The 12,401-nt window shown below is 48.4% G+C and overlaps 1 protein-coding gene across 1 annotated transcript in view; it reads right to left on the bottom strand.

The window, feature by feature from the left end:
• The window catches only part of LOC311245121 (uncharacterized protein), a 226,948-nt gene that overhangs the window by 119,295 nt on the left and 95,252 nt on the right, over positions 1-12,401 (bottom strand). Inside the window, exons 16-18 of the mRNA XM_084334913.1 lie at positions 2,844-3,011; positions 1,750-1,890; positions 1,244-1,282 (exon numbers count right to left, since the gene is read on the bottom strand). Coding sequence (XP_084191039.1) covers positions 1,244-1,282; positions 1,750-1,890; positions 2,844-3,011 — 348 coding nt within the window. The remainder of the gene's footprint in view (positions 1-1,243; positions 1,283-1,749; positions 1,891-2,843; positions 3,012-12,401) is intronic.

Below are 12,401 nucleotides of genomic sequence, written 5' to 3'. Positions count from 1 at the left end.
TAGGGAATTATATCTATGGTACACTAGTAATATATAGCGGGAGATACTGGAAGGGTCCCCCCGGTTGTAAGCCAGCAGGGGTAGAGGATCTGTCGGTAGTAGAGAGTCTGGTCAACGATGACTAAGGAGACTCCAAGTACAGGAGACGGTGCAATAGTCTCTTGATCCACAGACGAATACAGCTGTTCTCCGTAGACTGTAGCTCCACAGTGAAGAAAGCTAGCCGGCCTCAGGCTCTCTGAGGCGCAGACTCGACGTGGCTCCTCACAGGGTAAATCCCACACGTGTAGGCGTCTGCGATTCTCCGCTCCATAAATCACAGGACCAAAACAAATATAATCCAGCCGCAAAGGGCTATGTAGTCGTCGGGTAGATTAATCCAGTGTACATGTCCACACGGTTCTCGTCTAGGTCTCCTCGGGTGAAAGCGCCATGAAAGCAGCCCAGCCTGGATAAGCACTCTAGCTGGTACGAGGAAGCGTTGGTGATGCTGGTCACTGTAGAACTTTAGCCGCACGATACACTATACACAAATAGACTATTACTGACTTAATAGAAATATGTCGCACTCAACGGTATAGCGCCAAACTCTGACAATTCAGTTATTAATTCGCACGCGGTCTCAATGCTCTTATTTGGGGCCAAACAGGCCATACTTCACCGCACGGAGTATCGTGGGTGAGGCTTCAACTTATTGGGTAACTCTACTTCTGTATTCACCTGCGCCATATTTATATGCACGGCGAACAATCTAGTGCCAACCTCATTTCTGTCTCGTATTCCTGGGCAAGGCCGGGCATGTACAGACATGTCTTGACGGTGGCTTTGAACCTGACTCCGGAGGCATGGCCCTGGCGCCTGTGGACCGCTGTCCAATAGGAGAATGAAATATTATGGTCTGGTCTAGGCTAAAGGGATATTCCGTGTATATGTACAAGGAATATACAAGGGATATCAAACGATATACAAATATTATGCAATATATATCAATCAATAAATATATATATTCGGTTTAATCTGATCCTTTGTAACACTAGTAATAGACACAATATTTCTGACACTGGGAATACATTCACTGCGGTCCATAGATGTCCCTAGATACCAAGAACATGCAAATAGACCTTGTAGAAGTGGAGCAATCTTCCATTTACTTAGGTATGTATTTTAGGCAGATTTTCAGAAAATAGGGCTCCGGGCTTAAGAGGTTAATTAGTAGAATGAGATTGAAGATGGAGTGACTTACAGTGTTGCTGAGATGCATTAGCTCCATGTACCACTTGCCCTGCAACAGAGCAGATATCACAGAAATGTTGACGCACAACATGGAACATGGTTGCAAACAGCTGCATGTCTGTATGCGTCTGTGCACGGACGTCTGTATGTGTCTATGTGTCTGTGCACGGACATCTGTGTGTGTCTGTATGCGTCTGTGTGTGTGTCTGTGCACGGACGTCTGTGTGTGTGCATGCAGTTCTATTGACATTTTCTACAGCCCAGGTATGTGCTGGTGAGCTGGGAAGCTGTTAACTAGTGTGTGTCGGTCCTTACCTCATCATGGCTACTGTTAACTAGTGTGTCAGCCCTTACCTCATCATGGCTACTGTTAACTAGTGTGTGTCGGTCCTTACCTCATCATGGCTACTGTTAACTAGTGTGTCGGTCCTTACCTCATCATGGCTACTGTTAACTAGTGTGTGTCGGTCCTTACCTCATCATGGCTACTGTTAACTAGTGTGTGTCGGTCCTTACCTCATCATGGCTACCGACAGTTAGTACAGGATCCAGGACAAAATGGAAGGTCAGCTTACAGCCCTGCAGGGTCACAGGCTTGTCTGTGTTGGCCAGCACAAAATCACAACAGTTGTACCACTGTGGGAACCTCACAAAGGCCTGGAGGAGATGGGGGGAAAGAGGGAGAGATCAGTGCTGTCACCTGATTGATGGTCATGTCAGTGTCCACCAGCTAGCCATTGAGACAGGCCGGCATGAAATAACCAGGCTAGCCAGAGAAAACAGACTGTATTCATTGTACCTCAGGAGAGGAAGAGAAAACAGTGTATTCATTTGTACCTCAGGAGAGAAAACTGACTGTATTCATTGTACCTCAGGAGAGGAAGAAAATAGGGTTCGACTGATATATCAGTTTGCCATTACAGACCATTGTTAAAGTAACGGTGATGATTTGTTGATTAGAGCAACAAATTGCTTAGTGGACAAAGTCCAATGACTGCTAGTGGACATCAAAGTCTTTAGTGGAGGACAAAGTCCAATGACTGCTAGTGGACATTATGGCTGTCCCCGAAGCCTGTTTTTGGGATTCGAACTTCGTCAGGGTTTTGCGAACGGACATTCGAACCTTCGTTTTTAATAAAATTAAATAAAATGTAAATGTATTTATATTATATATTTTTTTTATATACTCAAACTAAATCCTCAATTTGAATAGAGTGATTAATCTGATTAAATGTGTATTTTTTCTTTTATTAAATCAACTTTCCAGCCCCAGACCCAGCCCAGGGAGAAGCCCCAGCCCAACTAAATCAATTAAATCCACTTTCTAATGAATATAACCCATCAGTTTCTTTTAATACTATAATATTAGTGTAGCCTACTCTGTATCTGCAACTGTGAAGAAAAACCCCATTGGTTTAAACAGAATGAATAGATTTTTTTTTATAAAAAATAAAACTATTTCTTTTAATAAAAAAAAAAAAATTCGAATGTTGATTTAGAATTCGAATGCCAACGTAATGAACAAAGGTTCGAACATTCAAACGTTTGGGCTCAGCCCTAGTGGACATCAAAGTCTTTAGTGGAGGACAGCCCTACTGTGTGTGTCTTACCCTCCTCTGAAAGGGCAGGATGAAGAAATTGAAGCGTCCCGGGATGTAGCCCCAGGGATCGGCCAGGGTGACAAGGTCCTCCACGTTGCACCCGTTTGTAGGCAGACCGGTAACCATAGCAACTGTATGGTTAGCCATAGAGCGACTATTCATAAGACGAGTGATGACCTAGAATTGAGGGAGAGGAAGGACTGTAACATATAACCATATCACATGAAGAGTGGAAAAAAAACAAAGCTGATCATACCCATATACAAGACAGGATTTTTGTCAACAGGGGTAGGAGCATTCATAGTTCTGCATGCATAGAGTGTGGACAGTCCAAACATTGTACACAACTAGAGGAGTGATCAGAGCTTGCGATTATTACCATGCCATCATCATTGTAATTGTAATCCATGTCCTAGTGTTCAATATTGTATTATTGTATAAAAATTAAGGCTGTCAATCTATTAAAATATTTAATCTGATTAATCGCATGATTGTCCATAGTTAATCGTGATTAATCGCAAATTAATTGCATATTTTGCATCTGTTCTAAATCTACCTTAAACTGATCTTTTTCAAGTTTTAATACTCTTATCAACATGAGTCAACAAATGCTTGCTTTATGCAGCCATTTAACACAAAAGGATGACCCTCATGCATTGCAAATTTGCATCAAATTCAAAACAGAGTGATGCACAAAATAACTTAAAAGAAAATAATAATTTTCGAGCCCAGCTCTCGGCGTTGCTACCAGCTTGGCTGGTTGTTCATACTAATACAATTGGCAGTATTAGGGGGTGGGAAGCTGGTGGGTGGGGATCGGACGTTGTGGACAGCGACTCCTACAGGTCGGTTGGTGCGCCTGCGCAGTAGAATCAGGAAGCGACAAGGGCGGCGTGTCCCTCCCACGCAGACCCTCGCCGCTGAGAGATCGCGCTATGCAGGTGAAAAGATGCGACGGATGCCTCCTCGAGTACCGGAGGGGACACGTGATGCAAGGCTTCGTCCACATTGCAGCCGGCTTGTTGGAGGTATGGCCTAACAACGTTCGAGACAGGGGAGGGTAGAATTGGACAATGCGAAATTGGGGATGGGAGAAAAATAGAAAAATGGGGAGAAAAAGTAGATAAAAAATAATAATAATAATAATTTAAAACAATGAATAAAGTGTGCATGAAATAATATAGGCCATACGGTGAAAGCTGAGAAGTGGCTAGAAAACAATTCTCATTCCCACCTCGGCGGACTACACAATTTTCACTCTGGGCTAAAGATCTATTGTTGTAGATTTAGGAATAAAAAGTTCTCCATTTACAATCCTGCCAGTTTTGTGCAATCATAATTTTAAAGTCGGGACTAGATTTTTCCTCGCAAACGGATACGTGGTCATATTGGTGCAAGTTCGGTCACGTATCTTGCGCTCGACCACTAGCAGCTCTCTTTGTTGCCTAGTTACAGACAACAAGAGATTTGTGGAACAAAACGAGTTAACTTTGACAGCCTTATAAAAATTAAAATACCAGTGACAATTCTGAACTATGGTCTTAATCCTAACTAACCTAGAACTATGGTCTTAACCCTAACTAACCTAGAACTATGGTCTTAACCCTAACTAACCTAGAACTATGGTTTTAACCCTAACCTAGCGCATCAGCTATAATATAGATTTACTGTACATACTAACCCCAAACCTGTCTAACCAAGGGCGTCAACTATGTACTTGGTTTAACTCCTTTTCTGATGCACATACAGTTCAAACTTTTGGTGGAAAAAGATATAAGAGATAGAGAAGTAAAGAGATAGATGTGGAGATAGAGATGTAAAGAGATAGCGATGGAGAGAGATAGATATGTAGAGATAGAGGGAGAGATAGAGATGTAAAGAGATAGTTAGAGAGATATAGATGTACAGTATATATAGAAGTAAAGAAATAGATATAAATAGATAAAGATGTAAAGAGATAGAGATGTAAAGAGATATAGATGTAGAGAGATAGAGATGTAGAGATATAGATGTAAAGAGATAGAGATGTAGAGATAGAGATGTAAAGAGATATAGATGTAGAGATATAGAGGTAGAGATAAGATATGGAAAGAAATAAATAGATAGAGATGTAAAGAGATAGAGGTAGAGATAGGGGTGGGCGATATATCGAGTATACTCGATGTATCGCGGATTGTTCTACTCGAGATGTAGTACTGTACTATATCGCGAACATCGAGTATTAGTTTATATGGTGCCGCCCGCGGCCGAGAGACACTCGCAGTGCTTTCCTCGAGAAGCGCTGCAGAGTGCAGACTCCTGCTTTCCTCTCTCTCACACACCCGCGGCCCGCCCACTCTACGTCACACACACACACACACACACAGAGACAGAGAGGCGGTGCCAAGTCAGCGGCTCAGTGCACATGTTGTTTGGAGGAGACGGGGAATGAGGAAAGAAGAGTTTAGCGAGTTATTTATTTTATTTATTCCGAAACGACAATGGAAGATGGAGGTGCCACTGCCGAGGCGGATGAACTGGTTCCAAAAAAGAACAGTACTGGATCTGTAACTGAGGGGTACAATTCCCTGACTGTATTGTTAGATATGGTATTTAATACCACTACCTCTTGTACTTTAACTTCTGGCCATCCAGTACATGATATAAGTATTGTTGTGAAGGGCCAGATTAAACCGAATATATATATTTATTTATATATATATATTTAATTGTATTTGTATATTCTCTAATATTCCCTGATATCCCTTGTATATTCCTTGTACAATATGCATTGAATATCCATTCTAGCCTACTGAACATCCCATAATAGTCTCCATTCTACTATTGGTCGAGACCTTGGTGCCAGGCTGCCATACCCCCCAGACCCAGTTCAAACGTACCGCTCAACATGTACGAACAAGTCCTAGTTCCGCGTAGGAATCTGGCTACCGCACCACTAACGGTACTATTTGTTCATAGTGCGTATATATACTGCGCTACTAAAGTAGGACTTCCTTTTCAGTCCAGTTTCTTACCCTCCAATAGAGTGACAGACGTAAAGCCTCCCCGCGACGCCACGTGTGGGAGTAAGGCCAAGTTCGGCCTACCATCGGTATTGAGACATCGTGTATATTAATATTTGAATAGTCATATTTGGCACTATATCGTCGAGTTGGACGTAGTCTATTAAGCTAATAATAGTCTGTTAATATATAGTGCTTCGTGCGGTGAGAATACTATCGTAGTCAGTACCCCATCGTTTCGGGCAGAGAACTGGCTGCTTATCCAGGATGGTCGACCCCATGTGAGACTGCATCCGAGGAGCCCCAGAGCCGACGAGCGAGTGGACCTGTATACCGGATTATTCTACCGACGACAGCCCGCCTTCCCAGGCACGGATTATGCTTTGTATACAGTGATTATTCCATGGATAAAGACCCCCGACACTGCCGTGTGTTGGAACCCCCCCCCTGGAGAGGACGCAAGGTGAGGAGACGCTCTGCAAGACGAGGTCGCTTCACGTCTCTCCCCCGTGGACCGGAGAGAGCCGGCTCACAGAGAGTCCAACTGCTTTCATCTGTGGTCCAAGGATCGCTGGCGCACCGAACTGCACAACTGTGGGTTCACCCAGGATACCCTTGGCCGGACGAGGCAGCCAGACTCTACCCCCCCCCCCCCCCCCCTCCTACTTCTGTTGTCTTACAAGCGACCGGATTACCCCCCTTAGTGTATCCAGTCTTATAATCATTAAAGTATCATTGCTGTTATTCCTTAACTATTCCAGGTCGTATATTTACCACCTGCGCCATCAGAGATTGGACATTCTCTATTGATATACCGACGAATACTCTTTGCCATAAAAGTGCATACTATTTCAATTCATAAATGTAATTAAGTGATTAAGTGCTTGCTCTACACACCATTGCTGTGTAGGAATAAATACATACTTCGACTTCGTACATTTGTGTTGGATCCGTTTCATCTACGTGAGAGTGTTTATCATAATATATTTATGCCGAGTACTGGGTGGCCGAATATAAAGTACAAAGGTAGTGGTAGTAAGTATCATATCTAGTAATACAGTCAGGGAATTGTACCCCTCAGTTACAATTGGTCCTTCGAGCCGGAGGGTAATTAGTGTAATATTAATATAGTGTTATTAATATTGAAATGGCCTATGATGAACACTCCACGAAACGATCCTCCTAACCAACGCCCGCAGCGCGAACGACGGCTCCCTCAGTACTTAGAGGCTTACGCTGTCAGTCAACAACCTAGTCTTCTACTAACAGTAAACGCGGTAAAACTAGAAAGTAAAAGTATGTCTAACCCCAACGCCCAGACTACCCCGACCATAGAGGCCCCTACGGGTTCTAATGTAACTGACCAAGTTCACGGTGGGGACCAGTGGGAACCAGACATGACTTCACACCCCGCCAGTACTGAAGAAGTAGTCCCCGATGAGTCCCGGGAGGAATACAACGCTACCGAGAGAGAACTCGGCACGGAAGAAGACGGGGAGAGCACCGTGGAGATAGAGCTCCAAGGCTCCGCAAGGAGTACCCCGAGGGAAGGCTCCCCTAAACAACCGCCTTCTCCCAGCGAGGCAGAGAGGACCCTACAGCAGGCCTTCCTCATCAGCCTGAACGCCGCTGCTGAACGCGACCGACTGCAGATCCAGCAGCGGAGCGAAGAAGAGCATATACGTCTAGAAATAAGACGCATTCAGAGGGAAGAGAATGTGGCCCGAGACCGAGCAGACAGCCAGCGAGCAGCTGCTGGTGCTCTACGGGACGCAGAGCGCGACAGACAGCAAGCGCAACTAATAGAACAGCTGATCAGACGGACAACACCCTCTCCCTCCGCCAGAGGCTCCAGGAACTCGTCTAGACACACCTCCAGGGCGGCATCCCCTAGCCGAGTAAACAACCCTGAACTTGACCAACAGACGAGGTCTATACCCCCCACAGACCACCTCCCCCCACCGGTCCAAGCGAGACCTAGCAACCGGGAAGGAGCAGCATATCCTGTGGAGAGGCTAAACCAGAGACTACAAGCACTGGATGACCTAACTGAAGACGAAGAGGAAGAGGAGGAGAACCACGCCCGACGACAGCACAGTACTCTACCGGACCAGGAGGTCCGGTACAGCCCAGGCTATACTCCCGCGGAGCTGCGCTACAGACCCCCGACTATATACACGGGTGAGCACGACGCACGACCCGCACCGAGGAACAGCACCTGGACAAGCGGGCCATGGTACACTGCCGGTACCAGCCCATACCAAGGAGCGGGAGGAGACTCGCCTAGGAGGCCTCTCCCCCAACGCTCGCCGATGTATCCACAGTCAGCGTCATACATTGGCACGCCTATGGTACCCGACTTCACCCAAGAGAACCGGGCCCAGTATACAGAACTCCGCATGTGTCTGGAGACCATGTTGGTGGATGTATTGGATGAACGCCACAAATACGCCATCCTACTGAAGCACTTAAAGGTACCCAGCGCACATAATATAGCGCTCGCCTACGCGACTTCCACCACCCCATACACAGCAGCGCTGGTAGCATTGGACCAGAGGTATGGGCGCATATGGGATTACGTGATCCAGGAGATCCGACACATCGACCGCTTACCCCCAGCAATAGACAATCGAGCACTGGACGACCTGTCCATCAGAGTGCAGTCCCTGGTAGGGATGTTGGGAGCGCAGAGAGAGAAGGGGAGGCATGAACTTTACGCCAACTCAAATGTGGAAAGGATCTTGGAGAAGCTGCCGCCCGCTCGACAGGAGTGTTTTAGGCGGCAGAGAGACCACCGAGACCCGAATGGCCCCGAACCGAACCTCCTCGATCTAGCAGACTTCCTGGCGAGAGAAGTCAGCAGCCTACGGCTAGATACATTCGGACGGAGCACCCCTGGCTCCAGAGAAGGAACCAGACGACTAAATGATGGAAGAAGATCGGTGACTGTGATGCACCAATCGGAGTCAGTACCGAGCAGCAGGAGCCACAGTACCCCCTCCAGAACGGAGAAGTGGAAGATAGTGTGCCCCTACTGTGAGAAAGAACACTGGCTAGCGCAATGTGACTCCTTCCCCAAGCTGAACGCGGAGGAAGCAAGTCAATGGATAAAGTCCAACAAGCGCTGTTTTCGCTGTGCGCGCTCACACATGGCAGCCGAATGCCGCTTAAAGAAAAGGTGCACCAAGTGCGATGGAGCCCATCTGGACATACTTCACGACAGTAACAGACGGCGCCCTTCACCCGCACCATCCAGCAGCAAAGCGAGCGTCATGTACATCGATCCCGCCAGCAGCAGTGGAGCCCGAGTACTCCTAAAAGTAGTGCGTGTGACACTAAGCTACCAGAATAAAGTCCTGGACACTTACGCCGTCCTCGATGACGGGTCAGAGAAGACCCTTCTGCTCGCCTCCGCTGCGGCCCAGCTAGGGCTGCGGGGAAGCGAAACCCAAATGACAATTCGGACAATAAGACGAGATTTGAAGACGATAAAGGGCGAGAATGTCTCATTCTCTATCGCAGCAAGCGGCCAGCCTGAGCGACGGTACCAGATTACAGACGCTTTCACCAGCCAAGAAATAGGACTGTCGCGGTACACATACCCCGTCGCCAAGCTGATGGAGAAATATGCACATCTGCGCAAGTTACCGATCCCGCTCATAGACAATGCTATGCCGACCCTGTTGATAGGCTCCGACCATGCAGACCTCATTGTCCCGATAGACCGGGTTCATACCGGACCCCGAGGCTGTCCTGCAGCAGTCGAGACCCGTTTGGGATGGACTCTCCAAGGCCCGCTCGCCAAATCTCTCAACCGAAGTACAGCCACTAGATGTCTCCACTCCCGAGTCACAGAGGGAGAAACCGCACTCCTGCAACACGTAGAGCGGTTATGGACCTTGGAACAAATGCCCTTTAAGAACGGAAAGAAAGACATTCGCTCTAAAGATGACATTTACGCCATTCACCTCCTCGAGACAGGGACCAAGAGAGTCCCGGTCAACGGCGTGTTGAGATACGCCACGCCACTCCTGCGGCGAGAAGGAATGCCTACTTTCCACGCCAAGACAGACGCCACAGAACGGTACCTGCTGAACACGGAGCGGCGCTTAGCCAAGAACCCCGCCCAAGAGAGTGTATACCGCGCTGAGATTGAGAAGCTCATCACAGCGGGACACGTCACAAAGATGGACATTAAAGAGGCTGACCAGACCACTGAATCGTGGTACGTGCCTCACCACAAGGTCCATCACAACGGTAAAGACCGCATAGTATTTAACTGCAGCTACCAGATCGGATCCCAAAATCTGAATAAAGAGTTACTGCCCGGTCCCACACTCGGCCCCTCCCTACTCGGCGTTCTACTCCGCTTCCGCCAGGAAAAGGTGGCCATCAGCGGGGACATTAAAGGAATGTTCCTGCAGGTGAGATTAGTAGAGGAGGACAAGCCCCTGTTACGGTTCCTATGGAGAGAGAAGCCAGGAGATGAGCACCCAGCCATCTACCAATGGGAAGTCCTCCCCTTCGGAACGACGTGCAGCCCCTGCTGTGCTACATTTGCACTACAGAAACATGTAGCAGAGGACCCAGCAGCGGACGAAGAGGTCCGACACAGCGTAAAGAACAGCTTCTACGTAGACAACCGTCTACAAAGCCTTTCAACCCAGGAAGAAGCCGAGGCTCTCCTGATTAAACTCCGCGCCTCATTGATCAAAGGCGGCTTTGATCTCAGGCAGTGGGCCAGCAGCGATCCGCAAGTACTGCGCAGCCTCTCCTCCGAGGACAAGGCAGCCAGCAGCGAGACCTGGATGGCTACAATCCCGGGAGAAGCCCAGGAGATGACCCTGGGATTGGTGTGGCGATTCAAAACAGATTCGCTTCACTACAGACACAAGCCCCTGACTACGGAGCAGGGAAGGCCGGCGGCGGCGCCGACCACCAGACGGAGTGTGTACACAACACTCGCCCGACAATATGACCCGCTAGGATGTATTCTACCGTACGCCACCAGGGCAAAAATGATTGTACGAGCATTGTGGGACAAGGACCAGGGCTGGGACGACCCCATTCCCGCACATCTTGCATCCACCTGGAGAGAGTGGGAGATGGAGCTCCACTCACTCCCAGGCGTTAATATGCGCCAAAGCTACTTCCCACCCACGGTGAGGCCAGAGACATGTAAAATGGACTTACACGTCTTCAGTGACGCCTCAGAGGTCGCATACGGATCAGTAGCCTACTTGCGGGCCCAAGAAGAGGGGGGAGAGATCTACACAGCATTTGTCCTCGCCCGCTCGAGAATAGCCCCACGCAAGCAACAATCTATCCCACGCCTAGAGCTCTGCGCAGCCCTAGCCGGAGCGCACCTAGCCACGCTCATCCAACGTGAGCTCACCATACCGGTGTCTAGAACAATCCTGTGGTCAGATTCCACGACAGTACTCGCCTGGATCAAATCGGACTCATGCAAGTACAAAGTCTTCGTGGGAATCAGAGTCACCGAGATTCAAGACTTAACCGAAGAGTTAACCGGAGAAACAGAGTGGCGCTACGTTGATACAAAACAGAACCCCGCTGACGTCATCACCCGGGGAATGCCCCTAGATGACCTCACCCGTCGCAATGTCTACAGTGACGGCCCAGCATTCCTAAAGCTCCCGGAAGGAGAGTGGCCCACGCCTATCCCGAGGGAAGCCAGTCAGGAGGAGGCTGAGAACAAGAAGCATGTGTTCTGTGGATTGAGCACTGTTATCTCCGCAGACCCCAACATAGATGATTGCACTACCATAGAGAGTGCACAACAAAGGACATTCCTGCGGCACCACCCGGAGTGTAAGTCCCCCGCTGAAATGTCAGCAGCTAACTACGAGGAAGCAGAATTGCTTCTACTGCAGCGAGCCCAGAGAGACTCGTTCCCCGATGAATTGGCCTGTCTACAGGGAGGAAAGCCCGTCCCATCCGACAGCAGATTAATTCATCTGGCCCCCGAGAGCGACGCTCATACCCTCATCAGAGTGGGTGGTCGCCTACGCAGAGCCCCCAATCTACCGGATGACATTAAATACCCGATCGTATTGGACAGCCGACACAAGGTCACAGAGCTGATTATAAAGAAATACGATGAGGATGTACATCACGCAGGAGCAGAAAGAGTCTTCGCGGAAATCAGACGTCGTTACTGGATCCTACAAGGAAGAGAGGCGGTACGACGCTTCCAGCGAACATGTCTAGACTGCCGCAAGTGGCGCGCGCAGCCCAGCATACCAAGGATGGCTGACCTTCCTCCATGTCGCCTCCGAATCGGTGACAAGCCATTCCACTCAACGGGTATGGACTGCTTTGGCCCGCTGCACATAAAGAAAGGAAGAGGAACCGAGAAGCGGTGGGGTATTGTATTCAAATGCATGACCACCAGAGCGATACACATCGAGCTTCTCCCGACCATGAGCACAGACTCATTCCTTATGGCCTTCCGTAGATCCACATCACGGAAAGGAAGACCGTCTACACTATTGTCCGATCATGGGACAAACTTCAAAGGCGGCGAAAGAGAGCTGAGAGAGAG

Source organism: Notolepis coatsorum (genome assembly GCF_963971535.1).
Source record: "Notolepis coatsorum genome assembly, chromosome: 1".
Classification (NCBI taxonomy): Eukaryota; Metazoa; Chordata; class Actinopteri; order Aulopiformes; family Paralepididae; genus Notolepis; species Notolepis coatsorum.
This window is presented reverse-complemented; position numbering and strand designations above follow the sequence as displayed.